The sequence below is a fragment of the Vipera berus genome (assembly GCF_964194415.1).
Source record: "Vipera berus genome assembly, chromosome: 1".
Classification (NCBI taxonomy): Eukaryota; Metazoa; Chordata; class Lepidosauria; order Squamata; family Viperidae; genus Vipera; species Vipera berus.
This window is the reverse complement of record NC_138202.1, coordinates 6,403,665-6,425,268: the sequence shown is the minus strand read 5'-3', so window position 1 is coordinate 6,425,268 and position 21,604 is coordinate 6,403,665. Positions and strand designations below refer to the sequence as shown.

General features: G+C 47.8%; 1 protein-coding gene across 1 annotated transcript in view; it reads left to right on the top strand.

Annotated features, from left to right (window-relative positions):
• PTPRS (protein tyrosine phosphatase receptor type S) overlaps positions 1 to 21,604 on the top strand; it is a 179,950-nt gene that overhangs the window by 38,719 nt on the left and 119,627 nt on the right. The window contains exons 3-6 of the mRNA XM_081321595.1: positions 11,932 to 12,201; positions 17,049 to 17,630; positions 20,579 to 20,721; positions 20,858 to 21,002. Coding sequence (XP_081177721.1) covers positions 11,932 to 12,201; positions 17,049 to 17,630; positions 20,579 to 20,721; positions 20,858 to 21,002 — 1,140 coding nt within the window. The remainder of the gene's footprint in view (positions 1 to 11,931; positions 12,202 to 17,048; positions 17,631 to 20,578; positions 20,722 to 20,857; positions 21,003 to 21,604) is intronic.

The window sequence follows — 21,604 nt, the reverse complement described above, 5'->3', positions numbered from 1 at the left end:
AAGCACGTAAAAATGCAAGTAGAAAAATAGGGACCTCTACGGTGGGAAGGTAACAGCGTTCCGTGCGCCTTTGTCGTCTAGTCATGCCGGCCACATGACCACGGAGATGTCCTTGGACAAGTGCTGGCTCTTCGGCTTTGAAACGGAGATGAGCACCGGCCCCTAGAGTCGGAAACGACGAGCATGCGTGTGCGGGGGAACCTTAGCCCTCAAGCACAACTGGGACCAGAGTTTCCGTGGCTTTTAAGACTTTAAGAAGGGTGGAATTCTGGGAGTTGGAAGTTCACCCATCTTAAAGTTGCCACATTTGATTCGCCCTGCTCTAAATGAAATCCATTTCCACCCTAGTATTCCTTCTGTTTTCTTTATTGGATCGAGTTTTTTTTTTAATATATTGTTGTTTTTTTTTAAAAAAAACCCAAAAACACTTATTTACCTACTGGCTATTTTGCCCTTCCAAAACCTGAGAAAACCTTGAGGATTTTTTTTTCTTCCCTGTCTCATCTAAACGCTGATGCTGAGGGAGGTAGCTAGAATTTCATAAGTGGCCGGATAACGGGAGACCACTCCTTTCAGATTCCCCTCTGTATTGCTGCACAGAATCAAAACAATTTTAGGCAGGGCTTTCCAAAGTTGGCAACTTTTTTAAGTTGGCAACCTGTTCTCCAAAGCACCCAAAGGCAGGACAAGAAGCAACGGATGGACACCGATCAAGGAGAGAAGCTGCCTGGAACTAAGGAGAAATTTCCTGACAGTGAGGACAATTAACCAGTGGAACCCCCTGCCTCCAGAAGTTGTGGATGCTCCGACACTGGAGGTTTTTAAGAAGAGACTGGAAACCATTTGTCTGAAATGGTATAGGGCAGGGGTAGGCAACCTCGGCTCTTTTATCTCATGGACTTCAACTCCCAGAATTCCTGAGTCAGCATAGCTGACTCAGGAACTCTGGGAGTTGAAGTCCATGAGTCATAAAAGAGCCGAGGTTGCCTACCCCTGGTATAGGGTCTCCTGCCTGAGCAGGGGGTTGGACTAGAAGATCTCCGAGGTCCCTTTCCGCTCTGCTATTTGGTTATTCTGTTAACACTTGTGGACTTCAACTCCCAGAATTCCCCAGCCAGGCATGCAGACTGGGGAATTCTGGGAGTTGAAGTCCGCAAATCTTAAAAAGTTGCCCAATTTGTAGTCCCTGATCTAGGGAAAGCCTTTGCTAATTCCTTTCTAACTTCTTCTACACACTTGCACTGAAAAAGAGAAAGAAAGAGAGGAGGAGGAGGAGGAAAAAAAATTGTTTCGGGGTAAGCGGACACCCCTCTGTTGGTTTTAAATAAATCCTCTGCTGTCCAATTTCCCCTGTTTAAAAAAAAAGGGGGGGGAGGGGATCACGTGAAATTAACACTCTGTTTCTGCAGAAGGATTTCTCACACGCTTTTAGGGAATTCTCAGGCCAAATTCCTGAAGGGCAATCTGCAGGAACACTGTGCTATTGTGATTTTTTTTTTTATAAAAAAAAAACCCGCAAACACCTGTGCCTGCTTATGTCTTAACGCCTCTTTTGCATCGCTGTTTCTGTGTTGTTGTTTTTTTCAATTGTTCTTTTTGGTGAGGGGAAAGATTTTTAGATTACACCTGGTTGCCTTTCTTTGCAAAGCAGGTTGCCACCATGAACATCCTGGCCTTGGTGGTGCAGCTCCAAATAAAACTGGGCGGTTTTTTGTTTTTGGGTGTGTGTTTTTTTTTGCCATCCATCTTGCAAAATAAGCCTTTTACATTTAGACTTTAAATGAAACACACACACACACACACACACACACACACACACACACACACTCACACACTCGGTGCACAGGCAGACACACCCAAAAACTTCACACTTCTGTGAAGGTTGAAGTTGGAATCGACCCGTTTGGGAAAACAAATTCATACATCCTCAAACGACGGCAAAGAACGGTTCTGAGAATAGAGCAAGGAGTCGGAGGAATTTGTTGTTGTTGTTGTTCGTTTGGACGAATTAAGGGGAGGAAAAAAAAAGAAGCAGGAATTCGGTCATAACTAGCTTTAAAAAAAAAAAACCAGTTGAATTGCGCCCACAAAATGATGCAGGCAACCTGCCTAACGCAAGAGGACAGGTGTAATCTAACCATCTTCGGAATTATGTTGAGGCTGTACGTTTATTTTGGACCCTCTCTTCCTTTCCTGTCTTCTCACCAAAATGCCAAAAGAACTTCTCACCTCATTCAAAGTAGCAGCTTGCTGGGTGTCAAAATGTTTTGGTTTCCTTGGATGCTTTTCAACCGATCACCTCCTACTTTTCTTCCTCCCCAACCCCCCATTCATGGTTTAATTTTGATTATTTTGTTTCTTTGTTTTTGTTTTTGTTTTTTTTTTAAAAAAAAAGCACACACGCAAACACACGCACCGACAAAAGACAAGCCGATAACTCTGTTCCCCTTCTTTGCTTGTTGGATTGAGCGAGATTAACCTCACGTTTCTGTTCTCGCGTTCATTTCATCTTTACCCTGTTTCTTTTTCCTCGCCTGCCCTCACCGTCCTTCCCGCTTTTTAACCAGGGCTTCTTTTGAAACGTGGTTCGGGGTCTGAAGGGATCGAAAAGTTTTCATAACTTTTAAGTAAGTTTAATCACCTCTGCCTCCCGCAGCAATCTTATCCTCCCCTCTCCAACCAGCTGCAAATTCTACATACAGGTAGTCCTTGACTTACGACCACAGCCGAGGCCCCACATTTCCCTTGCTAAGCGAGACCTTTGTTAAGTGGCCTTTGCTCTATTTTGCGACCTTTCTTGACGCGGTTGTTAAGCGAAGCACTGCAGTTGTTGAGTTAGTAACAGGCTTCGCCATTGACCTTGCGGGTCAGAAGGTCGCAAATGCGGATCACAGCTCTCTCTCTCACACACACACACACACACGCACGGGAAATTGCAAGCATCCCAATTTTGATCACGTGACCGCGGGGGATGCTGCAAGAGTCGTCAGTGTGAAAAACTGGTCCTAAGTCTTTTTTTTCCCCCAGTGCCGTTGTAACTTGGAACGGTCACTAAACGGGCGGTTGTAAGTCGAGGACTACCTGTATCTGGTGGGAGGGTGGGGGTCGTGGAAGATCGTGGTCCTCAGAATTTGCTTTCCAGATCCATCTTGAGGTTCCAGTGTAAGGACAAGAGGTGGCTGGATGCTGACGCTTCTGTTCTTCTAGAACCAGGTTTGTGAATGCAAGCTTGCATCCCGCCCTGCTTCCTGTGACCGCTTGATCTTTTTAACGCTCCTCCAGTAGAAGTCCTGTCAAATGTAGGACAGCTCGTTTTGAGGATCTGAAGCCGGGAAGGGTTCTCCTTGATGGAAACAGGCTAGGTCAGCGGTAGGCAACCTTGTCTCTTTTACGACTCGTGGACTTCAACTCCCAGAATTCCTGAGCCAGCCATGCTGGCTCAGGAATTCTGGGAGTTGAAGTCCACGAGTTGTAAAAGAGACAAGGTTGCCTACCCCTGAGCTAGGTGGAACCCCAGATCCACCAAAGGACCTAAGGAGGAAGTGTTAGGTTTGCGAGAGACCTGTGGGGTCCTTGGCGGGTCTCTGATCTCGGCTGTTTCCTTGCAGACTTTTCCTGACCTGACTGGGTAACTTCATCAGTGCTAGAAAGGTTTGAGAGCAAACCCCACTGACTCCCTTCTAGCACTGATGATGTTACCTAGTTGGGTCATGAAACGTCTGCAAGGAAACCACCAAGCTCAGAGAGAGCTCCAAGGACCCCTCGTGTCAACCCTGAGCTACCCATATTCTCCTTTACAAGAGACGTGTGTCTTTCCTTTCCTCCATCTCCTTATTCCTGGCAATCCGTGTTTTTTAGATTAGATGTCCCCAACCTTTTGGGTACCATGGACCGGTTCCATGGAGAGAGGTTTTGGGTGCTGCTTGCAACCCATGGATGGGGTTTTGCTTGTTTGCATGAACCGGTTTCTGGCATGCCATAGCCCTGTGCCAGTCCATGGACTGGGGGTTGGGGACCCCTGTTCTAGGTAGTCCTCGACTTATGACTTGGTCTCTTACTGACTGTTCCAAGTTTGAACACCACCTGAATTCGTAGTTCCAATGTGGCCTTGTGACTGAACTTCAGTTGGTTGGCAACCTGGATGCATTCATTGCCATTTGGCATGTCCCACGGTCATGTGACTGTGTTTTACGGCAGCTTTGCCGAAAACCAAATACTTCCTTCCAGTTTTAACAAACAATGGGTCCACTTGACAACTGCAAGCATTCATTTAATGACCGCCACCCAAAAGGTCATCCAACTGGATCCTTTGCGTGACCGATCTGTTTTACAGTCATCTCAACTTACAACCATGATGGGCAGGCTCCATTATACGGTCCTAGGTCCAGGACGCCCTGTAGTTGTAAATCTTGGATTGGCATGTTCTTGTCCCCTTCTCTCCTCTAAAACTGATGCTCAAATGGAGCTGCAGGACTGACCACAGGTAGTAACCTAAGAGTAAATCAAATTTAGGATCCGTCCAGATTTCCCCTCTTTTTTGAGGAGTGGTCTTTAGAATAGAATAGAATAGAATAGAATAGAATAGAATAGAATAGAATAGAATAGAATAGAATAGAATAGAATAGAATAGAATAGAATAGAATAGAGAATAAATAATATAGAATAGAATATGGAATAAATAATATAGAATAGAGTAGAATAGAATAGAATAGAATATGGAATAAATAATATGGAATAGAATAGAATAGAATAGAATATGGAATAAATAATATAGAATAGAATAGAATATGGAATAAATAATATAGAATAGAATTTAGAATTTTTTTAGAATTTTATTGAATTTATATACCGCCCTTTCCCGAAGGACTCAGGGCGGTTTACAGGGTATATAAAACATTAATACAAAAATTAAGACCAATTTAAAAAAGATTAAACCAAGTCCCTGTAACATGTAAAACCCCAGTTAAAACCCCAATTAAAACTCAGCCTGAGCCGGAGAGCTCGAAGAGCCAGGTCTTCAGGTCTCGGCGGAATGATCGAAGGTCGGGGGCAGTCCTAGAACAGAAAATAGAATAGAATAGAAAAGAAAAGAAAAGAATTCTTTATTGGCCAAGTGTGATAAGTGAGACATTTGTTAAGTGAGTTTTGCACCATTTCACGATCTGTCTTGCCACAGCTGTTAAGTGAATCACTGCAGTTAAGTTAGTAACACAGTTGTTAAGTGAGTCCGGCTTCCCCATTGACTTTGTAAGAAGGTCGCCAAAGGGGATCACATGAAACACACACACACACCCAGGACACTGCAACTGTCCTAAATACATGCCAGTTGCCAAGGGTCTGAATTTTGATCATGTGACCTCAGGAATGCTGCAACGGACTACCTATATTAACTCTGCACTGTGTCTAAAACTCACTGGGCAGCCCTTGTTCCGTCCATTTAAATGGTCGCTAAATGGGGATTGATCAATGCAATTTTGACATATCAAACACGGCGTTCCGCTAAATGTTGCCAGGAATAAGGATTAATGAGCATCCCTTTTCCCTTCACGGGATAAAGTTCTGCCTTAAATGAGAAAGCCGAACCAGTGATAGACTTAACCACTGCATTGACATATCATGTCAAGCCTGGTGAGTTTAAACCTTGGTTTAATGGGTGGGGGAAATCGCTTAGTAACAAGTTCTATGCCTCGGTCTATTTGTAGAAAGACGGAAAATGGATTAAAGTGGGAATGAGTGAAGCACGTTAGAGGAATCCAAGATTAAGAGGAAGTTGGGAGACAAGTAGTTCTCGACTTACAACCTGAATGGCTGTCCCTAAGCCGTGCAGTCGTTAAGTGAGTCATGCCAGATATTACGAGCTTTTAGCTTTGGTTCTTAAGCCAATCCCCAGTCATGAGGGAAATCTGGCTTCTCTTATTGACTTGCTTGTGGGAAACCCCTGGGGAAATCATAAATGGTGATCACGTGATCCCGGGGTATTGTAAATCTTTTTTTTTCCCAGCACCCGTCATAATTTAGAACGGGTCACTAAGCCAATGGCCATAATTTGAGAACTACCTGTAAATCAGGGGTCCTCAAGCTTGGCACACTTAAGACTTGTGGACTTCCAACTCCCAGAATTCCTCAGCCAGCTTTTGCTGGCTGGGGAATTCTGGGAGTCGAAGTCCAAAGTTGCCAAGCTTGAAGGACCCCCCCCCCCCCTTGCTGTAAATGACCGTATGAGAAAGACAACTTTAAAATTTAGAAAAGTTGAAATGGGACAGGCACAAAGGGAGAGGATGGGCTTTGAGCATCGGGGAAGGAAAGCTGCTTCTTTTCAAAGCAAACCCAACCCCCCAAAAAATCAGCTTTATTCAGTCTGAGGCCGCCTCCTTGGATGTCTCTTTCGTTGCCAATGTTTAGCGCAAAGTGCCATCCTCCAGCTTTTGCGTTAAGGCTTTCGCTCACAAAGGCGGCACAAAGAGGAAACTTTGCATTGTTCCCCCCCCCCAAAAAAGTGGCCATTTTCTCCCTCCCTTGTGGCGAATGCAGCCCCCTCCCTTCCTCACCCCCCCCCCCACCTGGCAAGGATGATTGGACTCCCCTTCAGACTTCGATTCACAGCCAGTTTGAACCATGGTTTGCCAATTTCTTTTTTTTTAACCCTGATTTGAACTCCCGCCCTTCCTTCCTCCTTTTCTTCCCTTCCTCTCTCCTCTTCCCTTCTTCCTTTCTCTTCCTTTCCTTCCTTCCCTCCTTTTCCTCCCTCCCTCCCTCTTTTCTTCCTTTCTTCTCCTTCCTTTGTACCTTCCCCTTCCTTTCTTTTCTTCTTTCTTCTCCATCCTTCCTTTTGCTTTCTTTTTTCTTCCTCCCTCCTTCCTTTCTTCCCAGCATACCTCCACCTTTTTCGTTTCCCCTTCTCCTTCCTTCCTTCCTTCCTTCCTTCCTTCCTTCCTTCCTTCCTTTCTTCCTTCCTTCCACCCTGTTTCCTCTTCTCTTTCCTTCCTTCCACATTTACAATATTCATTTTGATTTGGTTGTTTTCTTCTGTTTTAATAAATACTCAGGTGTTTGCATTTTTACCTGCCTTGTTTTGCCGTTTTGATGCCTTTTGCAGAGTGAATCTTACCTCTTTGCTTGGATATTTCTCTTTCCCCTTCTCTTCCATTTGCTTTGTCCCCTCTCTTGAGTTCGCTCTCTTTCCTTACATGCCTTTTTCAAACTCAACGTCCCTCAGCAAGACTTGCACCAATGTCCGTCCTATCGGTCTCTCCATTTCATTTATCGTATGGGTGGCACTGTTTACTTGTGGCTGTGTTTTGTACCATGTCTTCCTTCCTTCCTTCCTTCCTTCCTTCCTTCCTTCCTTCCTTCCTTCCTTCCTTCCTTCCTTCCCTCTTTCTCTTTCTCTTTCTCTTTCTCTCTCCTTCCTGGAGTTAAATTCAGATAAGAAAGAAGTCAAACAGCTAAGAAAGGTTTCCAAACGTTGGTGTGATTCTCCATTTCATCTCCCAGAGTGGAAAGCCGTGACTTTAGCACACAGGGAAAATGCCTTGGTTTTAGTGAGGGATGAAGCCCCCTCGTTCAGCGTTACCCGCAACAACAGCCCTACAAGGTAGACCAGACTAGGAACCATATAGTACCGTATAGATCAGGACTACTTTGACTGCAACAGGTGTGTAATAAAAGCACCTTTGCAAGCCCCTCCATTCCTTAATCTTCACCTGAACGAGGAGGGGGGGGGGTGTGTGTGCCCCAGGCACTTACTCAATTACTTTTTCGACTGGTGCTCAAACACCTCTTATCTAGTATACAAACAGAGCACATAAACAGCACTCCCTTCCTGCACTGATGGTGTTACCTGGTTTGGTCATGAAAGGTCTGCAAGAAAGCCAGCGAGCTCAGAGAACATCACCAAGGCCCCCACGCTTCTTGTCTAACCAGAGTTCAGCCAACTCTGATCTAATGTTGCTTTGCTTTCCTCCTGTCACTCAGGGCCATTCCCAGCTAGCTTTGCACAAGAAGGAAGACCAAATCAATAGAAATCGGTCCTTCCACCACTGAATTTAGTTGCCAAAATGTTTGTGGCAACCCAGCCATCCCGGTACGACGCAGGCCACCTGCTCAGCTCTCGCGTCCCTTTCTTCCTTCACCGATCATGCAAACACCATCGTTACCTTTGATTAAACCCTGGTTAGAGTGAAACGTGCTTTACAGACAGCACCACCCCATTCTTTTTAGAACCTGAAGAGATCCAGCATTTGGCTAAGATCAAACCAAGGCTTATTTCAGGGCCGGATGAGGGACTCTAACCCAGAAGGAGTCAGACAGTTGGAAAGAAAAAAGATAAATAAATATAAACACGGCTGGTCCCTATAAAATGTTGGAACCTGCTCCTGAGCCTACTTTTACAATCGCAGAGTTAGCGAACAGCATTAGTCCCATCTATTTTTTTGGCGTGCAGTTGTGTGTGTGTGTGTCTGCGCGTGCGCGCGCGCGCAAAAAATGGATCCACATGAAACAGTGCTTTCTGTCTCCCATCCCGTTCATCCTTCCGTCGAGGTGCATCTGCATGCAACACCCGCTGTGCTCATTTTGTGTGATTTCTCGTTTTCCCCCCCCTCCGCCCTGTGTCTGTTTCCTTCCCCCCCTTTTTTTTGATTCTTACGAATTCTTTTATTGTTATGATTATTGTTATGATTATGATTACAATTCTGGCAGGGCTGTGATGTGCCAATGTTAGATCAGCACATTGGACCACATCAGCTAGAAACAGAGTATGCAGCATTTTAAAAGCCGGTTCTCCCTGTACCCCAAACCTCTCTGTCTCTCTCTAATTCCCCACCCCGTTTTTCCCTGAACCCAATGGGCGTTTGCTAGCAGCCCATTGAATAACTTCCACTGTTCTACACCTCCTTCTCTCTCTCTCTCCCTCTCTCTCTCTCTCTCTCTCTCTCCCTCTTCTTCCTTTTTCTCTCCTCTTGTGCTTCTCCTTTTGCATGACCTCCGAAAGCTGCATCTATCAATGGAATCATGTCAGATTTTTCCAAGAAGCTTCGTTAGGGTGTATATACCCCAAAACCACAAAAATTTGATTAGAGTTTCTCATCTTTTTATCTTTTTGCTTTTTCTTTCCTTTCCCCTACGCGGCCTTCTTGTTGAAGCTTCTCCTCCTTATTGGGCAGGGGGAAGAAAGCCCTGCCCTTCTTTATGCATTCTCTTCCATATTTTATTTTTTGGGGGGGACTAAATTTGGGGTACCTGTAGGGGGCGAGGCCCGTTACCCTCACCTGCTCACCTTGATTTTTGCCACCGGCGAGCGTTTTTCAGCCCGCTAGTCTTTTAGGAGCGCCTAACTTTGGTCATAATTACAAGTCATCCTGGTTATCCGCTGTCTTGTTTAGCGAAAAACTGCAGGGTCTGTAAAGCAAAGGAGAGCTGCAGTCAGATCACAAGCGCAGTCGCCGTCTTGTTTAGTGACTGAGTTGCTGGTGCCAATGGTGGTCACTAAACAAGGACAAGCTGTAAAGGATTTCAGCCCTTTTGGGTCCCTTTTTGCATCTGGTCACAAGGGCAGCCTTGTGGCTCTGAGAGAGACGGCCGGTAGTCCTCGGCTTACGACCACAGCGATGGCCAGGATTCCCGTTGCTAAGCAAGACGGTTAATCAGGGAGTCAGGCCTGATGCTAGGAGCTTTTTTCCCCCACGGTCGCTAAGCAAATCCATGGAGTTACTAAGTGAATCATTTAACGTTAAGCTGGATTGTTAAGGAGATCCAGCTTTCCCTGTTGATTTTACTTGCTGGAAGCTGGTTAAAGCAGGTCATGAATGATGATCAGGTGAGCCTAGAACGGTGCAACCATGGTAAACCACCATTGCTAGGTCCCCAAATGTTGATTACATGACCATGGGGAATGCTACGATGGTTGTAAATGTGAGGACCAGTTGTAAGCCACTTTTTTTTCAGCATTGCTGTAACTTCAAACAGTTGCTAAATCAGGGGTCTTCAATCTTGGCCACTTTAAGACTTGTCTTTAAGTGGCCAAGTTTGAAGACCCCTGCCCTAAATGAATGGTAGTAACTCATAACCCTCAAGGAGGACTGGATATCCAGATGTGAAACACAGCTGTTTTATCATCACTTTCCCAACAGTGGCCATCTAGAACAAACTTTGGCTTTCCGAAAATCCGGCCTCCCACATTTTAGAGGTGCCGATGGGAATTTTTCAAAACAACTCAAAATTGAGCTTGACCTTCCCGCTGCTAAGCCAGATGGATCTTAAGTGAGGTTCCCCCCCTCCCCGTTTTACGATTGTCCCCGCCGCCGTTCTTAAGCGAATCGCTGCGGTTATTAAGTGAGTGAGACGGTTATTAAGTGAATCTGGCTTCCTGGTTGATCTTCCAAGTCAGAAGGCCGCAAAAAGGGGATCATGTGACCGCTCCCCTAGGACGCTGCGACCGTCATAAATACAAACCCGGTTGCCAAGCGTCCGAATTGTGATTACATGACCATAGGGCAGGGGTAGGCAACCTTGGCTCTTTGATGACTCGTGGACTTCAACTCCCAGAATTCCTGAGCCAGCATAGCTCAGCATGGAAACCTCTCCCTTTCCCCTCAGCGTGGCTGGCTCAGGAATTCTGGGAGTTGAAGTCCACGAGTCATCAAAGAGCCAAGGTTGCCTACCTCTGGGTTAAGGGAAATAGGTATATCTCCTCAATGTGTGGTCCTCAAATGGAACCGCATCCATATGGAAGGAAGTGTGTAGTGGGGTGCCCCAGGGCTCTGTTCTGGGCCCAGTGCTCTTCAACATCTTCATCAACGATTTGGACGAGGGGATAGATGGGGAACTCATCAAATTTGCAGACGACACCAAGCTGGCAGGAATAGCCAACGCTCCAGAAGACAGGCTTAAGATATAGGAGGATCTGGACAGTCTATCTTATCTATCTATCTTATGTCAGGGGGTCTTCAAACTTGGCCCTTTTATGACTCGTGGACTTCAACTCCCAGAATTCCTGAGCCAGCCATGCTGAGGGGACAGGGAGAGGTTTCCATGCTGAGCTATGCTGGCTCAGGAATTCTGGGAGTTGAAGTCCACGAGTCATAAAAGAGCCAACGTTGCCTACCCCTGCCATAGGGAACGCTGCAACAGGCGTAAGTGTGCAAAACAGTCTTGGCCCGCTTTTTCCAGGGCATGGTCACTAAACGAATGGTTGTTACGTTGAGGACTGCCTGTAAAAAGCCATTCTCCCCGTCTTCCTTTTTTTTTTTTTTTAGGGGATGGGCTTTGAGGAGCCCCCCCACCCCCATTGTTTATCCAGGATTTTTATCTCTTCCCTAAACCAGGATCCAGATTTTAAAGGGAATGCAGACCCAATCCCACGTTTTCATCTTGCAAGTTGGTAGCCCCTCAGGGTTGGGGTGGTGGGAAATAGAAATCCCACCCCCAATATGCCAAGATGTATGAGGGACCCCCCCCCAATCTGGACGCGCTTCTGCCCTCTCTTTGCTTTTTCCAAAGATGAGAAATTGCTAATAAATTTTTGTGTCTATATCTGTGCTGTGATGATGACAGGTCTCAAACTGATCATTGGAACTCTTTGTTGCTATGAAATATTGCTTTGATGTCTATATTCTCTATATCGTTTGTGAAAGTAATTCTTTTCGAAGTTCTGTTTATTTCCCCTTCCCCCCCCCCATTTCTTGATTGATTTCTTTAGCATTCTGATAATTTTTTTTAATTTTAGCCTTTTTTTTTAATTTTGAAAAAGAAAATGAAGGAACTTAACAAGCAACGCAAGCCCCACCTGTTGTTTAAATTCTCTTCTGCTCTTTTTGTCCCCTTCCCTCCTTATCTTTTATTTTTTTTTCCTTCTCTCTTTTTTTCTCCTCCTTTTCCCCGCCCCCTTTTTTTTCCGTTTTGTTTTGTTACCGCTGTGCGTTTCGTCCGCAGTGCGGCGCGTGGCTCCCCGATTCTCCATCCCGCCCACCAGCCACGAGATCATGCCGGGCGGGAACGTGAACATCACCTGCGTGGCGGTGGGCTCGCCGATGCCGTACGTCAAATGGATGCAGGGGGCCGAAGATTTGACGCCGGAGGACGACATGCCGGTGGGACGCAACGTCCTTGAGTTGACCGACGTCAAAGACTCCGCCAACTACACCTGTGTCGCCATGTCTAGCCTGGGTGTCATTGAAGCCGTGGCCCAGATCACCGTCAAATGTAAGTTTGCACCATTCCTTGATCCGATTCGGTCTCCTTTTGGCTGGCTTGGTCCTGGTGATCTTCACTCTGGATTTGAGATTCTCTGTCGATCCAGGTCATGGTTCTCCCAAAGGTGCTTTCCCCCCCCCCCAGGAGGCAACTGTACTTTCTTGTTTTTCTTTGAAGTCGTTTTGCTTCTCATCCTAGAAGCTTCTTCAGCTCCGGCTGGATGGTGGGGGAAATGGGAGGATTTATACTCCTTGCAGACAGCCGGTCATTTGCCTCCTTGTAGAGAGTCGTTGAAGCCACTTGGAGGTTTATCTGTGTCCTCAGGGTCACCCGAGTGGGGCAAAGGATCCCTCCAAGCGGCCTCAATGACTGTTCTGTACCAGCCTGCTACCGGCCCTGCAGAAAAGGCAGGGACAACCCCTTTTACAAGAAGGCAAGAGGCTGGAATTACGCCTGCCAAATTTATTGATACAAAAACAAACAGAGCAAGACAGGAACCAAGAAACAGGAGCTTTTCAAGCGGTTGCCTTCAGCAAACCAGCCCTCCCACGCATTCCCCTTTTATACAGTTCAGGGCGTGGCTTCTCTCTGCCTCCTTCCGAGGTGCCCCATTGCCTTCCTCTGTTTACTCCTGATTGACTGCCTCCTGCGTCGGGCGTCCTTGAACAGGGCCAGCTGTGGGTCATCTTCATCCACGCTGTCAGGCTGTCAGGCTCACACAGCTGGGTCTGCGTCGTGACCAGGTGGGAGGGGCCTGGCTGAGGGCTCTCATCAAGCTGTCCAACCCCCTCAGCAAGCTCTTCAACACCCCCCTCCTCCTCCTCCTCTGAGTCGTCCGACCCAACTGCCGAACCCACAGGCTGACCCTGAATCACAACAATGACTCATTAAATCAGGAGTGTCAAATGCGCAACGTCGCATGATATGTCGCGACGTATTGTGACTTTTTTTCCCATCGCCGGCAATGGGGTGAGTGCGGTTTCGCCATGATACATCCAGCCCGCGGGCCGGCAGTTTGACACCCCTGCTCTAAAAGGATGCAAAGGACCTGCCAGGAATATAAATCCTTCCCTTCCCCACCATCCAGTCAGAACTGAAGAAGCTTCCTGGATGAGAAGCGAAACGTCTTCATAGGAAAAACAAGAAAGTCCAGTGGCCTCCTGAAAAAAAATTCCCTCTTGATTTCTCCCGATGGCGGAGCTTAGCTTGATCCACAGCGGCTTTCCCACAGCATACAACTCCCAGTTCGGTGTGGATGTCTGGGTGTTCCATTGGACCACGCTGCTTGGCAAAACGGTTAAAAATGAGTTTGTTTGTGGGTTTGTTTTTTGTTTGTTTTTTGAGTCCTTTCAGGCGAAAGGGGATGTTGGTTAGGCGAGACAACCTCTCCGTAACCGAGATCTCCTGTCTACATGTGCATGTCCGTCATTTTTTCCCCGTTTCCTCTGCTCGATTCCGTCCTGTCCCTTCCGCTGGTTGGCAGAACCAAAATCGAATGCGTTGAAGTTGCAAGTGGGAATCCTATTTATTTAGGATTCGTGTGTGTGTGGGGGGAGGGGGAACAGACAGTCAAATGTTTGGGACTGCACGTCTCGCCTTTAGCTATGTGGATTGCAGCTCGCGGACGTTCTGCAGATAGTCCTCCACTTACGACGAGCGGGCCTGGCGCTTCTGTGGCGGAGCAAGGCAGCTGTTCAGCAAAGCGTACCCGATTTTACGAGCTTTTTTGCCATGATTCTTAAGCGAACCCCTGTCGTCGTTAAGTGAATCGTGTGGTCGTAAAGCGAATCTGGCTCCCGCGCTTGACTTTGCTTGCTGCAAAGGTTTCAAATGGCAGCCACAGGATCCCAGGGGTGTCCAGCCATTTGCCAAGTGCCTGAATTTGGATCACGTAACCAGGGGGGGACAATTCAGCGGTTGCCAGGGTAAGGAAGCAGCTGTAAGCAACCTTTCTTACAGCGCCCTTGTAACTTCCAACGAATGGTCGTAAGTCGAGGACTACCTGTTCTGGAAAATACCTGAAATGGATCACATGACTTGCCTCTGCATTTTCCTGGGGGGTTGTGACTTCTGACTCACTCTGATTCCGGGCTCCTACGTTGAGTCAGAGCTGTGCACGAGAAGAACATTGTTGCATGATGTGACATCAGCCTGTGCATGTGTCCCGGATTGCCCTCCAATGTTCCCTGGAGTGTGTGTGGGGGGTGCTGCACGACACCCCACGCCCGCCAAGTTGTTTGCAAACAAGGTCCATAGGGAACCTCAGCATGTCCCCTTTGCTTCGTGCATCCACGTCCCGGAGACGCATGCCTGCCTCCCGTGTACTTTTGCGTAGGTCTTGTGGCCAGTTTGTGGGCTCTTCGAGCATGCCACTGTGTCTTTGCGGGTTGGACTAGAAGACCTCCAAGGCCCCTTCCCACAGTGTGATTCTGTAATAAGAGCACGAGGAGCGTTTGACAAGAGTGAAACAGCAGTGGGCACCTCCCCTGCCCTGGTGCCACAAAGAGTGATCTGGATGTAATTTGTGTGAGTTGACCTGAAGGAAAACAGAGGTGCGATAACATCTGTATTTTGGGGAACGGTCACAGAGAAAAACAAAGGGGATAATTGGGTTGTTTCAAAGGCCAAGATGATCCAGCATTAGTTAACAATCTAGAACAGTCTTTCCCAACCGCGTGCCCATTAAGATGGCTGGAGTCCAACTGGCTGGGGAATTCTGGGAGTTGATGTCCACCCATCTTAAAGGGCAGAAAGACTGATCTAGAACATCACGGATGCTTCAAAGATGGCCAAAAGCAGAGAGCTTTCATCTTCTGCCCCAGATGCAAGAGGCAGCAAGAACAAAGGAGTAAAATCTATACAGGTGACCCTTGATTTACAACCGGTCGCTTCGCTTAGCGACCGTTCTAAGCTGTGACAGACCTACCTTGGGGCTACTCGCGACTTGCTTCCAAAATCCAGACCATCAGACCCTCCAGATGTTCAGCGAGGTAGTTGCATTCACGGGAACTGTACTCAAAGTTTGGCATTTGGCCAAACATGGTTAATTCCGCTGGTCTGCAAAACTGAGCTCACCGCGAATCGTGGCTTCGCTTAACCACGTTAATGTTTGCTTAACGACCGTGGGGGTCACCTTACCGCCATGGCCTTTGTTTCACGCCCATCACAAAAAAAAAGGTTGTAATAGGACTCTCGTGACTTAGGTCTGCGATATGCAGGCTCCATTATAGTCGTAAGTAGAGGATTACCCTTAGGGATAGGAAAACTACAGTAGTGGCCAAAATTGTGCAAACCTTTTGGGAAAAGTGTATTTTTGAGGTTTGATGGCTAAACACCACTTTTTTTGGGGGGAGTAGTACCATAAAATTATATATCAACAGAAAGATAATTTAATTGAGAATGGAAGGCAACAAAGTTTGTTCAATTGTCTGTGCTGTACTCTATGAAAAGTTATATAGCCCAATAACCAGAAAAAAGGAAGCACAACTTGCTTAGGTGGATATCAGGTAGCTTTCCTTCATCTGATTGTAGCCAATGAGCACGAGCGTTTAGAGACCCAATCGGGTGGCTCTCATTTGTCAGTGTGTTATGTGATCGCTATCAAGTTGGTTGGGTTTTTTTTGTGTTCTTTCGTTTAGTGAGCTTGTAAAACGTAAAAAAAATTCAAGTAATGGTGCAAAGATTTGACTGGTCGCCCAGAAAGCGATGTAAAATAGTATTATTAAGTGAACTGGGCTGCAGTTATAAAGAAATTAGAAGGAAAATGGGTGGAAACTTAACCAAAGGTGGCATGTCTACTGTACACTTTTCCCAAAAGGTTTCCACAATTTTGGCCACTACTGTCTTGAACTTGGCAATGGGGTGAATGATTGATGGAAAGGAAAGAGGCCTCAGAGCTGTGCCATTAACAGACGTAGGTCACTGCAGTCGTTAAGTAAGGCACCCAAGTAGGTCATTGCAGTTTTTAAGTAAGGCACCCAAGTAGGTCATTGCAGTTGTTAAGTAAGGCACCCAAGTGATTGCCTCGTTCAGCCACCGTTGTCCTGCCACTCAAAGACACAATCGTTAAGTGACTGCACAGGTTGGCAAACAAATACTGGCCGTCTCGACTTGAGGACCACAACGGAGCCCCAAACGTCCGTTGCTGTGCGAGACGGTTGCGAAGCGAGTTTTGTTCCCGCTTTACGACCTTTCTTGCCCCGGTTGTTAAGTGAATCGCTGCAGTTATTAAGCTAGTAAGCCAGTGGTTAAGTCGATCTGGCTTCCCTGTTGACTTTGCTTGTCGAAGGGAGATTGCAGGACGTTGCAACGGTCGTAAATGTGAACCAGTTGCCCAGCGTGTTGCTCCCTTAACAGTTGCGGTGACTGCCTTAACAACGGTGACATAAAACGGGGCAAAACTCACCTATCCAATCTCTTGGCTTACTTAGCCCAGGGGTGGGCAACCTCGGCTCTTTTATGACTCATGGACTTCAACTCCCAGAATTCCTGGGTCAGCTATGCTACTCAGGAATTCTGGGAGTTGAAGTCCATGAGTCATAAAAGAGCTGTGGTTGCCTACCCCTGGTAGCCTTATACGTTTGGGGCACAATTGTGGTCGTACGTTGATGGCTACCTATACTTGCAAGCAAACGGCCACTTTTTTAGCGCTGGGCACACCTCAGTGCTGCCGACCATTGAGCTGAACACTTTCCAGATTGGTTAAGGAGGTTGGTAAAATCCACCTAACTAGGCCGGGAACATTTCAGCCACTCTTCTTCAATAAATGCTACCCCCTACGCCGCACGCCGGGTGAAACGTAGCGCATGCACCGGGCGCGACTGTGTTCTTTTCATCAATTCTTCCCGTTTTCTCAGCCTTTCCCAAAGCTCCAGGCACCCCCGTTGTCACCGAGACCACGGCCACCAGCATCACCATAACCTGGGACTCCGGAAACCCGGACCCCGTCTCCTATTACGTGATCGAGTATAAGTCCAAGAGTCAGGACGGGCCGTATCAAATCAAGGAGGACATCACCACCACCCGCTACAGCATTGGGGGTCTTAGTCCCAACTCAGAGTACGAGATCTGGGTGTCGGCGGTGAACACAATTGGGCAGGGCCCTCACAGCGATTCCGTTGTGACCCGCACGGGGGAGCAGGCCCCCGCCAGCGCCCCTCGAAATGTTCAAGGCCGGATGTTGAGCGCTACGACCATGCTCATCCAGTGGGAGGAACCGGTGGAACCCAACGGTCAGATCCGGGGCTACAGGGTGTATTACACCATGGAGCCCGACCAGCCAGTCAGCAACTGGCAGAAACACAACGTGGACGATAGTCTCTTGACCACCGTCGGCAGCCTGCTGGAGCAGGAGACCTACACCGTGCGGGTCTTGGCATTCACGTCGGTGGGGGATGGCCCGCTCTCGGATCCCATCCAAGTGAAAACCCAACAAGGAGGTGAGACGTTGCGTGGTCTAGTGGTCAAGGTGCTGGGCTAGGAGACTTGAGTTCTAGTCCTGTCGTAGGAACGAAAGGGGGCTGGGTGATTTGGGGGTCAGGAACTAGGCGGCGGTGAGTTCTAGTCCCGCCTGAAGCATGAAAGTCAACTGGGTGGCTTTGGGCCAATCACCAGGGAATTGTGAGTTCTAGTCCACCATAGGCAGGAAAGCTAGCTGGGTGACTTTGGGCCAATAATTAGACAGCAGTGAGTTCTAGTCCCGCCTAAGGCATGAAAGTTGACTGGGTGACTTTGGGCCAATAATTAGGCGGCAGTGAGTTCTAGTCCCACCTAAGGCATGAAAGTCGACCGGGTAACTTTGGGCCAATAATTAGGCGGCAGTGAGTTCTAGTCCCGCATAAAGCATGAAAGTCGACTGGGTTGCTTTGGGCCAATCACCAGGGAATGGTGAGTTCTAGTCCACCATGGGCAAGAAAACTGGCTGGGTGACTTTGGGCCAATAATTAGGCAGCAGTGAGTTCTAGTCCCACCTAAGGCATGAAAGTCGACTGGATGACAAGGGGTTTCACTCTCTGTCAGCCCAACCCACTTCACAGGGTTGTGGTGGTGGAGAAAATAGGAGGAGGAAGTAGTATTGTGTGTGTTCACAGGATGGAGTTATTTATAAAGGCAAGATATATTTATAAATAAAACTAACTTGCTATGGCAGGGGTCCCCAACCCCTGGGCCGTGGACCAGTACCGGGCCGCAAAATGCCAACAACCGGTCCGCACAAACAAGCAAAGCCCCATCCGCAGGATGCAGGCAGCACACAAATCCACGCACTCTCCAGTCCGTGGAAAAACCTCTCTCCACGGAACCGGTCCCTGGTGCCCAAAAGGTTGGGGGCCTCTGTGCTACGGCACTCCATTTGATTCTCCCAAAGGGCTTCGGAACCACTTCACTGCTCAGCAACCAATAAACTAGTTTTAATGAGCGTCTAGTTGGCTATTTAAGAGTGCTTTGTATTGTGATAGATTTCGGTTGCCATTGTACAGAAATTGAATGCCGTAGCTTCTGTCAGTCAAGAAGAGACGGAATCAGGAATGAATGGAACATGAATGAATCCATTTGTCTGGAATGGTATAGGGCTTCCTGCTTGAACAGGGGGTTGGACTAGAAGACCTCCATGGTCCCTCCCAACTCTGTTATTCTGTTGCTCTGTTATGACTGAAGCTGGCTTGTATGTGACCAGGAATAATTGGTATAAAGCCAGTATGTTGACAAAGGTTTGAATTGTGCAGCATAGATTTGAAGGGAGAGTAAATGGAGTAAAAGGGAGAGGGAGAGGGAGATTCACCTTAATGAAAAAGGGGCAGCATACAAATATAATAAATAAATAACATGATAAAGAAATAAAATGGAGAACATTGCCATTGGATGGAACTGAGATCCTGCAAAGAAAGAGGGTTAAAAAGAAGAAGACCGTGCGTGAGTCTTTTCTTTTCTTTTCTTTTTTTCTTTTCTTCCCCCAAATCCTGCATGGATTTGGCGGAAGAAAAGAGATGGCAAATGTGGGTTCACGTAAACTACACACAGGTAGTCCTTGACTTAAGACCACAATTGGGACTAAAGTTTTCCTTGTTAAGCAAGGCAATTGTTCAGCGAGTCACACAAGATTTTACAACCTCTTTTACCCCGGTTGTTAAGCAAAGCACTGCAGTTTTTAAGTGAATCACTGTGCTGTCCATCTTACACACACACACACACACACACACACACACACACACGTGTAACTGTGATTTAGTGAATTTATTAATATTCCCCAGCTATTCCCTTCACCAAAAACTCAGAACTGTCCCAATTAGGTCCAGCCACGAGCAAACCAAGGTTAGTCCACAGAGCAATGGCAAAAGGGTCCACAAGTTGCTCAAACACAATAACTCCACCTGACAAACTTAAACCCACACATAAGGGAGCTCCAAAGGCAAGAAAAAAACCAGAGTTTCCAAGGCACGAGTCAGTTCCAAACACTGTGTAATCCAGAGTCAGGCCGGAATCATGAGGACTAGAAAACACACAGCTAAGAAAACAAACACGTTCTTCTCAGTAACCCCTCCGTCTGTCCGCTGTGATAAATAGCCAGCTTTCTGGTGCAGCCCATCGAGATGGCCGAGACCCTCACCTCTTGAGTCGTCTGGCTGGCCTTCTCTGCTCCTGCCTTTTCTCTGCCCTGTGTGTTCTCCGATCAGGTGCAGAAGGCACTTCCTCCCACTCTTTGCTGGCCGTCGGCCACTGCAAGCTTTCCCCAGCTGGATCCTCAGCCAAATCACTTCGGGATGGCTGTTCAGAGTCATCGATCAACTCGGTTCCTGACGTGCCAGGAATTGGCTCATTCTTCCCCGAGCTGCCACGTAAGGAGGTATCTGGGGAATCGTCCAAGAGAGTCATTGCCATCACATGCTGATTAAGCGAATCCGGCTTCCCCCATTGATTTGCTTGTTGGAAGCCGGCTGGGAAGGTCACAAAGGAAAACAGTGACTTACAACCAATCCTCAGACTTACGGCCATCGCGGCATCCCCGCAGTCATGTGATCAGAATTCAGGCACTAGATAACCCGCACGTACTTATGACCCTTGCGATGTCCTGGGATCACGTGATCACCATTTGCAACTTTCCCGGAGGGCCTCTGACGGGCAAAATCGATGCAAAAGGCCGGATTCGTTTAAAAACAACCGCACGATTCGCTTAACAAATGCATTGGTTCGTTTACCAACCAAGGCAAAAAAAAAAGTCATAAAAATCAACGTAGGCAACGACTCTCTTAACCATTGCCTTGCTTAGCAATAGAAATTTTGGGCTCGATTTGGGTCGTAAGTCAAGGACTACCCATTTATCCAGTTGTCTTCTGTCTCCTCCTCGCCAATTCTCACACGCATCCCTCGCCTCCCTTACCTTTTTCCCTAGTTCCCGGGCAGCCGATGAACTTCCGAGCAGAGGCGAAGAGCGAGAGCACCATTTTACTGACCTGGAGCCCCCCCCGCCAGGACATTATTCTGAAGTACGAACTCCTTTACAAGGAAATCAGCAACAAACCAGGAACCCCGGAGGTGAGACCGATTTCGGGGGGGGAGCGGGAATCCGTTGCGGGGAAATCGGGAGTGACCGTGCCCCGTTCACGCCTGTGTTCTTTGTTTCACTTGCTTGTTTGGGCTGCCAACCCTCGCACCCGCGGCCGGCCTGCAGTTTCTGAAGACATTTGACCCCGTGACATCCTTCCTGGTGAAAGAACTCAACCCCAACACCGAATATGTCTTCCAGCTGGCGGCTCGCTCAGCTCTGGGCCTTGGAGCCCCGACATCGGAGGTCAGGGAGCGCACGCTGCAGTCTAGTAGGTGTCCCTTTTCTTACCCAGAATTCTCTGAAGGGATCACGGTCAGGCAGGAGACACAACGGCTGGGGGTCCAGGTGTGGAATGGTGACCAGCGTGGGGCTTCGGGGCAAGCCGAATCGGACGCTGTGGGCCTCGCGTGGTTTTTGCCCCGTAGGAGTTAAGCAAGGAGCTAATGTTTCTCTAGCTGCTCTCTCGGCTCACTAAGGACCAGCATATCCTGGGAATTATTTTCTGGCTGCAAAAGAGAGGAGTGTGGGGAACGTCTCTCTGTGTGGCTGGGCCTGGTTTAATCACGTTGTTGGGCTGTGTTTCGAGGGGCGCACGGTGGGCTTGAAGGGTGAGAAGAAGCTACTAGCCCGTGGACTCTCTCTTAAGGCCGCCCCCTTACCTTACTTGAAAATGTGGCACTGTCCTGGGTGAGAAAGCGCGACTCCCTTAAACTGAAAGTTCGGCTTAACCAGGATGACTGGCGGGGGTGTGTGTGTGTGGGGTGTGGCTTTCCGGCCACAAAGGGATGTAGGTTTGTGAGCGTCAAATGCTCTGGCTGGAGGTCGGATGGAACAGGAGGAAAACATGCCAAGGGCTGCGGAGGACTTCGT